Source organism: Papio anubis, chromosome 3, assembly GCF_008728515.1.
Source record: "Papio anubis isolate 15944 chromosome 3, Panubis1.0, whole genome shotgun sequence".
Classification (NCBI taxonomy): domain Eukaryota; kingdom Metazoa; phylum Chordata; class Mammalia; order Primates; family Cercopithecidae; genus Papio; species Papio anubis.
In genome coordinates this window covers 62,931,052-62,941,981 of record NC_044978.1, presented here as the reverse complement: position 1 = coordinate 62,941,981, position 10,930 = coordinate 62,931,052, and the positions used below count along the sequence as shown (strand labels likewise).

The following is a 10,930-nucleotide window of genomic DNA, read 5'->3' as shown; positions in this document are numbered from 1 at the left end:
TCCCTTTTTCATCATATAATAACCCTGTTTATCTCTGATAATATTCTTTGTTCTGAAGTTTATCTGATATTAACATAGCTACTTAAGTTTTCTTTTAGTTAAGGTTTGTATGGTGACTTAGTCTGCCCAGATTGCCATAACAAAATATCAGACTAGATGGATAAAGCACAGAAATTTATTTTCTCGTAGTTCTGGAGGCTAGAAATCTGATATGTTGGCAAGCTTGAGTTCTGATGAGAGCCCTCTTCCTGGCTTACAGATGACCACTTTCTTGCCATGTGCTCGCATTGCCTTTCCGTGCTCACGTGCATGGAAAAGGAGAAAGAGATCGCTCTCCCTCTTCCTGTATGTCCACCAATCCCACAGGATTAGGACCTTATCCTTATGGCCTCACTTGATCTTATTTACCTCTTAACAGTCCTATCTCCAAATACAGTAATACTGGGAATTAGGGTCTCAACATACATAATTTTGAGGGACATGATTCAGGTGTAACACATACAATATCTTTTGCCTTTCATTTTGCTTGCATCCTTTCCTTAACTTCATATTTGAAAAGGGTTTCTTATAGATAGCAGATAGTTTAATTTGTTTTTATTTTAATTCAATCTAACAATTTCCATCTTTTAATTGGTATACTTAGGTCATTCACATTTAATATCATTATTGATATGGTTGGTCAAAATTTACCATTGTGACAGCCATTTTCTATTTATTCCTTGTGTTCTTTTAAAAATATTGCTCTCCTCTCTCTCTTTTTTTTTTTTTTTAGATTAATTGGTCAATACTTTCATTGCCTTTTATTACCTATATTGACTTCATTATTTTTAAGAAAATTTCATGGTTGACTTAGGGCTTACAATATACATATTTAATTAATCATAGTCTACATTTAAATAATATTTACACTGTTTCACATAAAAATGTCCAAAGAAATGTTAAATCTTGGGAGGCTGAGGCACAACAATCACTTGAACTCAGGAGACAGAGGTTGCAGTGAGTTGAAATTGTGCCACCGCACTCCAGTCTTGGTGACAGAGTGAGACCCTGTCTCAAAAAAAAAAAAAAAAAAAAAATGTTAAATCTTTCTTACAGAGTATGCCTCGTGCAGTAAAGCCCCTTAGTATCTGTCTGAAAAAATATATATACACGACACACATATTTTTTCCAGCATTTTATAAATGTCACTTCAGTGCCTTCTAGCTTGCTTGTTTTCTGAAAAGAAAATCATGTATTTAAATAGTATATGGATCAATGTGCCAAAAACTGAGTATTTAGTTGATGATGTATGAATACTGGCTCACTTTATGGAGAAAATAAAACTGGATTTCTATCTCATGCCATACAAAAAGGTACACTAAAAAAAAAGTTATCATTGTGAAAGATAAGTCTATAAAGTTAACAGAGGGAGGATCAAAGCAGGCAAGATGGCGTCGGGCAGCAGGGAGCTAGGGAATTTATTTGACCACCACGTCTGGAGGGCAGCATGCAACACGTGGGCCAAATACCGGCAGGGAGGGTGGCCTGGTGCTGTCAAGGTATATGCAATCAATTTGGAATCTCAGTACTTATTAATACAAGGAGGTCCTGCTGTGGGAGCCACGAAGGAAATAGTTGAGCGATTCACTTTGTACGGTGCAAATGAACAGTACAATGCTCTAGATGAATACCCACCAGAAGACTTTACTGAAGTTTTTCTTATTAAGTTTATAAACTTAAAAAGTGCAAGGACAGCCAAGAGAAAAATGGATGAACAGAGTTTTCTCAGTGGATTGCTTCACGTATGCTATGCTCCAGAATTTGCAACAGTTGAAGAAACTAGGAAAAAAAAAAAACAGAAGTGCAGAAGGCATATGTAGTAAGAACTACTGAAAATAAAGGTTTTAAGCCATGTGAATATATTCCCTTCTCAAGGAATAAATGTTTTGGAGTAGAATTTGTTAACATTTTTAAGTGATTGTTTAAATTATATGATTCTGAATGATGAAAACAATAAATAAGTCAGTTCTGTTTTCCTTTCCCTCACCTTTTAAATTGTAATATAAAGACCATTACATGACCAAAGACCATTACATGACAAAGAAAATGGTTACAGAGCATAAAGACACAGAGAATTTTAGACAAGACTTCCACTCAGAGATGTCTGGATTTTGTATAGCTGCTGTGAACATTTCTGCAGGGAACTCAAATCCTTGTCTTCCATATTCCTGTGAATTGCCTTTATGTTATTTCTCCTCAAAATGTATGTGTTCATCCAGGGGGCATGTAGACAGAGCATCAAACTCTTCAGAGGATGGTAGAAACCATGGTAAAACCATGGGGCATTATAACCACAATGACTCTCTGCAGAAAACACAAATAAACATTTTTAAAACCTCAGTGGCCTACCCTGGTGCACAAGAGGCTATTACTCCTTCAGAGGCAGATGACAGATTTATGCCTAGGACAACACAACTGCAGGAGCACAAAAGAAGAAGAGAAGACGATCATAAACTTGGAACTTTTCTTGAAACAAGCTCAAGTAGTAATGAGGTTATGACTGGACCTCTGTTACCAGATGTATCTAAAGTGGATATGCACGATGACTCATTGAATACAACAAATTTAATTTGGAATAAACTTAAACAGGTAATTTCATCTGCCAAAGCCTCCTGGGGACAAGCCAGAAGATGTACCTGCAAGTCATCCATTAAAACAAAGAAGAAGAATACAGAGTGCCAGCAGCAAATTAGTATTTTCTAAAAAAAAAAAAACAGAGACAAGATGGCGGAATAGGAACAGCTCAGTCTCCAACTCCCAAGACCAGCCGACACAGAGACCGGTGATTTCACATTTCAGCGCTGGTACTGGAGTTCATCTCACTGGGAGTGCGGATGATCCCAGTGCTAGTCCAGCTATTTGCAGCCCGACCAGACCAGGCTAAAGGAAGCAGGGGAAGGGCCTGCCTGGGAAGCATTTGCCAAGAGGAAGGAATCCCTTTTTCTAGCCAGGGCTGAGACCCACAGCACGCAGAAGTGGGGCAGCTCCACTGGCTGTGCTTTAAAGCAAGCAGGCACACCAGGAGATCCATGTATCCCACACCTGGCAGGAGGTCCCGCCCTGGAGCCTCCCTCAGTACTAGCACAGCAGTCTGGTCTACCTGCAAGGAAGCAGTGAGGCTGGGGAGGGGCGCCCGCCATTACTGGGAGGCTTAGAGTAAGATGAAACAAGGGCTGTAGGGCCTCGAGACTGGAGTGGAGCTCACAGCAGCTCAAAAAGCTGCTGCCTGTCTCTGCATGGGCTCACCTCTGGGGACAGAAGAGGCTGCTTCACAACAACAACAGCAACAACAACAAGCGGCAGAGAACCTCTGCAGGCCCTTAAACCTTCTCATCCTGACAGCTGAGAGGCAGTGGATCTCAGCTTGGGAGGTTGAGATCGAGGAGCGGACAGACTGCTTGCTCAAGAGTGGGTCCTGACCCTGGGTAGCCTAACTGGGAGACATCCCCACTAGGGGCAGTCTGGCACCCCACACCTCACAGGGGTGGGAGATGCACCCCTGAGAGGAGGCAAAGCAAAAATCAGACAGGTACTCGCTGTTCAGAGCTCTTCTATCTTCTGCAGCCTCTGCTGCTGTGCAGGTAAACAGGGTCTGGAGTGGACCTCAAGCAATCTCCCAACAAAGACAGCCTACAGCTAAGGAGTCCTGGCTATTTAGAAGGAAAACTATCAAACAGGAAGGACATCCTAAAACCCATCAGTACAACTTTACCATCATCAAAGACCAGAGGCAGATAAAACCAAAGATATAGGGAAAAGCAAGAACAGAAAAGCTGCAAATTCAAAAATAAAGAGCACATCTCCCCGGCAAAGTGTAGCTCATGCATGGCTCTTGGATCAAAGCTGGGCCGGAGAATAGCTTCATGAGATAGAGAGAAGAAGGCTTCAGTCCATCAAATTTCATCCAGAGCTAAGGAGGAGGAATTCACATTACCCAAGCACCAAAGAAACTAAAATCTTGAAAAAAAAGTGGAAGGAGTGCATGGCTAGAGTAATTATGCAGAAGGTCATAATAGAAAGTGAAAGAGATGAAAACCATGTGTGCAGAAATCGTGACAAATGCATAAGCTTCAGTAGCAGCTCAATCAGCTGGAAGAAAAGTATCTAGCCCGATTGAGGATCAAAATGAATGAAATAGGCGAAAGAGAAACCAAAAGAAAAAGAAAAGAAATGAACAAAGCCTGCAAAGTATGGGATGCCATAAAAGACAAATCTCCGTCTGATTGGGGTACACAGAAATTGAGGGAAGAATGGAACCAGGTTAGAGAAACACTCTTCCAGGATATCATCCGGGAGAACGCTTCCCACAGCCTAGTAGGGACAGGCCAGCATTCAAATCCAGGAAATACAGAGAGCACTTACAAGATACTCCTTGGGAAGAGCAGCTCCAAGACACTTGTTGCCAGATTCACCAGAAATTTGAAGTGAAGGAAAAAATCTTAGGAGCGGCGAAAGGAGAAGGTCAAGTTACCCACAAAGGCCATCAGACTAACAAGCCGGAATCTCATGCAGAAACTCCTCAAGCCAGGAAGAGAGGTAGGGGCCAATATTCAACATTCTTAAAGAATTTTTAAACCCGATTTCATATCCAGCTAAATAAGTTTCATAAGTGAAGGAAATGAATCCTTTAGCAGATAAGCAAATGCTTAGGATTTTGTCACCACTAGGCCTGCCTTACAAGAGACCCTGAAGGAAGCACTAAACATGGGAAAGGAACAACGGTACCCAGCCATTGCAAAAACATGCAGAAATGTGGGAACCCATCAGAACCCAGGAAGAGCCATCAGCTAACGAAGGCAAAATAGCCAGTTAATATGAAATGGCGGGATCAAGAGTTCACACTTAACAGTCTTAATGAAGCTAGTAGGACTGGTACTTCCGTAGAAAGAGACAGAGACGGCAGGCTGGATAAAAGTCAAGACCCATCTGATTCTCTCAACAACTATTAGGAGACCCATCTCTGCACTTGAAAGGACATACATGACTCCAAAATAAAAGGGATGGAGGGAAGATTTACCAAACAAAATGGAGGGAACAAAAAGCAGGGGTTGCAATCCTGAGTCTCCTGATAGGAACAGACACAAGCCATCAAAGATCAAAGAGACAAAGAAGGCCCGTTGCAGTCAAGGATCAATTCAACAGGGAAGGCTATCCTAAATATATATGCACCCAATACAGGAGCACCCCAGATTCTCAAAGCAAGTCCTAGAGACTTACAAGAGACAGACTCCCATACAATAGCCAGGCTGGGCTGACTTCCCTCCTATCCAGCATTGGTAGATCCAGCAAGACAGAAGTTATGCAGGTCCTCCAGGAATTGAACTCATCTGCAGCAAGCGAGAGGGACTGTGAACATCTATAGAACTCCTCACCTAAAGCAGCAGAATATACATTCTTCTCAGCTGCTCATTACTTACTCCCAAAGAGTGGCCATACTGTGCAATTTAGGTAAGCACTCCTCAGCAAATGTACAAGAACAGAAATTACTGCTCGACTGTCTCTCAGACCCACAGTGCAATCAAGCTGGAGCTCCAGGACTAGAAACTCAATCAAGAAACCACTCAACTTCCTTAGAGCTGAACAACCTGCTCCTGAATGGCCTACTGGAGTACATATATGAGAATGAAGGCAGAAATAAAGATATTCTTCAGAGCCAATGAGAACAAAGATACAACATACCAAGAATCTCTAGGACACACATTTAAAAGCAGTGTGTAGAGGGAAGTTATAGCGCCTAAATGCCCACAAGGAGAAAGCAGGGAAAGATCAAAATTGACACTCTAGCAGCCATGATTAAAAGAACTAGAGGAAGCAAAACCAAACACATTCCAAAGCTAGCAGAAGGCAAGGAAATAGCTAAAGATCAGAGCAGAACTGAAGATAGAACTAAAAACCTCAAAAATCAATAAGATCCAGCAGTTGGTTTTGAAAAGATCAACAAAATTGACGGAATACTGACAAAAGACTAACAAAGAAGAAAGAAAAAGAGAGAAGAATCAAATGTACTTAATTAAAAAATGATAAAGGATATGCACAGAAATACAAACTACCATCAGAGAATACTATAAAGCACCTCATACCAAAATAAACTGGAGAGAAACCTGGAAGGAAATGGATGGAATTTCCTGGAACCTTACACTCTTCCAAGAGACTAAACTGAGAGAAGTTAGATCCTGAATAGACCAATAGTAGGCTCTGAAATTGAGGCAATAATTAATAGCCTACCAGCCCAAAAAGTCCAAGGATAGATGGATTTAGCTGAATTCACCAAGAGGGGTATAAGGAGGAGTGGTACCATTTCAACTGCAAGAGCTTCTTCCAATCAATAGAAAAAAAGAGGAATCCTCCCCTAAACTCATTTATGGGAGGCCAACTCATCTGATACCAAGCCTGGCAGAGACACAACAAAAAAGAGAATTTTAGACCAATATCCCTGATGAACATCGATGCAAAATCCTCAGCCAAAAGTACTTTGGCAGTTCAACAACACATCAAAACATCACCATGATCAGTAGGCTTCATCCTGGGATGCAAGGCTGGATTCAACATTAGCAAATCAATAAACATAATCCAGCATATAAACAGAATACCAAAGACCACAAGAACCACATGATTATCTCAATAGATGCGAAGGAAACGTAAAGATTTCAGCAGCCATTCATGCTAAAACAATAAATTTGGGTATTGATGGAGCGTACCTCAAAATAATAAGAGCTATTTATGACAAACCCGGCCAATATCATACTGGGTCTAGGCAAAAACTGGAAAAATTCCTTTAGAAACTGGCACAAGACAGGGATGCCCTCTCTCACCCACTCCTGAAGCCAGCATGAGTCATTTGGAAGTTCTGGCTAGGAGCAGTCAGGCAGAGAAAGAAATAAAGGGAGACATTGGTTCCAGGAAAAGAGAATCAAGGCCATCCTGTTTGCAGATGACATGATTGTATATTTAGAAACCCTTTGACAAGCCTGCAATCTCATAAGCTGATAAGCAGCCATGTAAAGTCTCAGGATACAAAATTAAGTATTACCACCAAGAATGCAAGCATTCTTATACACCAGTAACAGACAAACAGAGCTGAAATCATGAATGAACTTCCATTCTACAATTGCTTCAAAGGGAATAAAGGAATACCTAGAAGTCCAACTTACAGGGATGTAAAGGACCTCTTCAAGGAGAACTACAAACCACACTGCTCACTACAAATAAAGAGAGGACACAAACAAATGGGAAGAACATACCATGCTCATGGATAGGAAGAATCATAAAGTGAAAATGGCCATACTGCCCAAGGTAATTTATAGATTCAATGCAAAATACATCAAGCTACTGTGGGTTTCTTCACAGGGTGGGAAAAAACTGCTTCAAAGTTCATATGGAATCAAAAGAGCCCAGCATCTCAAGACAATCCTAAGTCAAAAGAACCACAAAGCTGGAGGCATCATACCTGACTGAAGGAAAGCTATACTACAGGCTACATTAACCAAAACAGCATGGTACTGGTACCAAAACAGAGATATAATAGACCAATCCAGACAGAACAAGAGTCCTCGAAATAATACCACATCTACAGCCATCTGATCTTTATTAAGAGCCTGGAGAAACAAGAAATGGGAAAGTTCCTATTTAATAAATGGTGCTGTGAAGAATTGGCTAGCCATAAGTAGAAGCTTGAAACTGGATCCCTTCTTACTCCTTATCACGAGAAAATTAATTCCAAGATGGATTAGAGACTTAAATGTGAACCTAATACCATAAAATCCTAGAGGAAAACCCTGAGTAGTACCATTCAGGACCTTAGGCATGGGCAAAGACTTCATGTCTAAAACACCACAAAAGCAAGCAGCAAAGCTAAAATTGACAAATGGGGATCTAATTAAAGCTAAAGAGCTTCTGCACAGCAAAAGAAACTACCATCAGGTAGACAGGCAACCTACAGAATGGGAGAAAATTTTGCAATCTACTCATCCTGACAAAGGAGCTAATATCCAGAACCACCACAAGGAACTCAAACAAATTTACAAGAAAAAACAAACAACCCCATCACAAAAGAACAGGCAAGGACCATGAACAGACATTCCTCAAAAGAAGACATTCATACAGCTGACAGACACATGAAAAATGCTCATCATCCACTTTCATGCATCAGAGAAATGCAAATCAAAACCACAATGAGATACCATCTCACCAGTTAGAATGCGATTATTAAAAGTCAGAAACAACAAGGTGCTGGAAGATGATGTGGAAATGAGCCTTTTTACATAGTGGGTGGGATTGTAAACTAGTTCAACCATTATGAGAGAAACAGTATGGCGATTCCTCAAAGATCTAGAACTAAGATTAGCCTTGCCTATGGCCAGCCATCCCATTGCCAATTATATACCCAAAGGATTATAAATCATGCTGCTATAAAAGGCATTTTTGTATGTTTTGATGCGGCACTATTCCTAATAGCGAGACTTGGAATCAACGGAAGTATCCATCAGTGACAGATTGGATTGAAAATATAGCTTTATATACACCCATGGAATACCTATGCAGCCCACCTAAAAAGGATGAGTTTATTATCCTTTGTAGGGACATGGATGCAGCTGGAAACCATCATTCTTAGCAAACTATCCACAGAACAGAAACCAAACACATGTTCTCAGCATAGGTGGGGCTAGACAATGAGATCCCCTTGGACTCAGGAAGAGGGAACATCACACACAGGGCCTAGCATGGGGAGGGAGGAAAGGGGATTGCATTGGGGTACCTTCCCTGATGTAAATGGCAAGGTTGATGGAATTGCAGCAGACCAACCCTTGCTTCACAAATACATATGTAACAAAACCTGCCGATTATGCACATATACCTACAACAAAAGTATAATAATAATAAATAAATTAAAAAACAAAAAAAAAAAACAATTTTTTTTTTAAATTTTTAGCCTGTCATTTTAATTATTCAAGAGATTTTCTGCTGATATTTTTTAATGCACTCCTCAAGCTACTTGTCTAAAGTCATTTCTTCTTTTTTTGATCCATACTTAATTGCAGAAACTATTCTTGTCATTATAACATTACCTCTCATGTATGGTAATTATATGTAAATTAATTAAAGCAAATATGGAAACTTTACAATATAAATCAAGGTAAGCAACCAGGAAAAATTTAATAAAAAAAATAATAAAGTTAACAGAGGTTAATAAATGTTAACAAAGATGAATTGCTCATAGATTTTATAACATCTAATACAGGCTTTCTGTCAACAAAAGGACACAATGAACAAAGTTGAGAAACCAATTTATTATTTCCAGAAATTATTTGCAATATCTAAAACCACAAATGTCTAATATCAGAATATACACAGAATTCTTGCTAATCCATAAAACAATGACAGCAAATCAAAATAGGAAAAAATGAGCAAAAGTTGTGAACCATTATTTCACAGAAGTGACGACTCAAAAGAAGGTTATTATGAAAAAGACGTATTAATTTGCAATTATTACAGTGGCAACGATGAGAAAGTTATATAAGGAAAGTGCTGCCTGAGAATTAGTGATGTGAAAAATTGTAGACATTACTCGTGGGAATTTAAATTGGCCCAGGTATTCTGAAGAGTAATGTGAAAGCATTAAATTAAAGTTAAATAAACATAGGTATATGTTATGACTAGATATAGTCATATCCTGGATGTATATTCTAGAGCAATTCTTGCACCAGTATGAGAGAAAATACACAAATGTTCATTATGGTGCTGTCTTTAGTAGCACTGATTTGGATGCAACCAAGGTGTTCATCATTGGAAGGAAGGGACAAAATGTAGTGTATTAACACTATGTAAACTGCATAGCAGTTAGTGAAAAACAGACCAACTCTAAACACAGGATGTTAATAGACCTTTGAAACATGGTGCTGAGTGGAAAAAAAAATAGTTTAAAACATAACAGCATTGTGTAAATTAAAGTTATATGTGAATTTAAAAAAGCACATGCAAATAAATTATAGATATCCAACGTGTCAGAATTATTACTTCTGTTGGGAGAGAAATATAAGTGGAGAGAGGTTAAACAATAAGAAATGCAGGAAAGAAAAAAGGATGGATTGAAGAAAGGCTGAACTAGAGAGGTGCCCTGCATAAACACTTAATAACAGTGTTCTAGAAAATAAGGATTATGATTAATCCCACATTTCATCTCGAGAAAAAAATAGATGAAGTGATAAATGTTTAAATAGGTATGCAAATGAATGGCAGATAGATTAATAAATATATTGGTAGGTAGGTAGGTGGATAGATAGATGAAAACAGCGGGAAGAGAGAAGAGGGAGATATGGTAGGTAGATGGATATATGAGAGATAGAAGATGGATAGATATATATATAGAGAGAGATGGATGATAGGTAGATAGACCAGACATAAAGACAAGTAGATATAAAGCACACGACATATTCCTTGTAATTATCTAACGCCCAAATAAAAGGAAGAATGGAAAAGTTTGACAAACTGTAGCATTTCTTACAATGTAATGGAAAATTTATTTTAAATATGTATTTATTTAGAAAACTATTGGCAAATTTCTCCTCCAAAGACCCAGGAATATGTATGTTCAATAAGAAGGCAAAGTTTGTCTTTTATACATTTCCTGTATTTGACCCTATACTCAACAGAGAAACTCTAGAGCAGCTGGCGACAGCTTTTATCTATAAATTGCTAGCATAAACTCCTGAGACAAATGCCAGTGTATTTAAGAATGGTTTAGCAATGTATGTTTTTAAACGTAGAAAAATAATACATAATCTAATACCTTGAATCTATGTATGTTATCTCATATGATACATGATACCTGAAATATCCCACTGAACTAGAAAGGCTGTGTTTTTTCATTATGAATACACTGTGTGTAACCAAT

At 38.9% G+C, this 10,930-nt stretch overlaps 1 protein-coding gene across 1 annotated transcript; it reads left to right on the top strand.

Moving 5' to 3' along the window:
* The first annotated feature begins 1,102 nt into the window (after positions 1-1,102).
* Positions 1,103-2,693, top strand: LOC101008376 (RNA-binding protein 48-like). The gene is given in 4 exon segments (XM_009207534.4): positions 1,103-1,826; positions 1,829-1,880; positions 2,048-2,632; positions 2,635-2,693. Coding segments are annotated over 4 exon segments (1,095 nt in total). The 5' UTR covers positions 1,103-1,427.
* Positions 2,694-10,930: the final 8,237 nt, after the last annotated feature.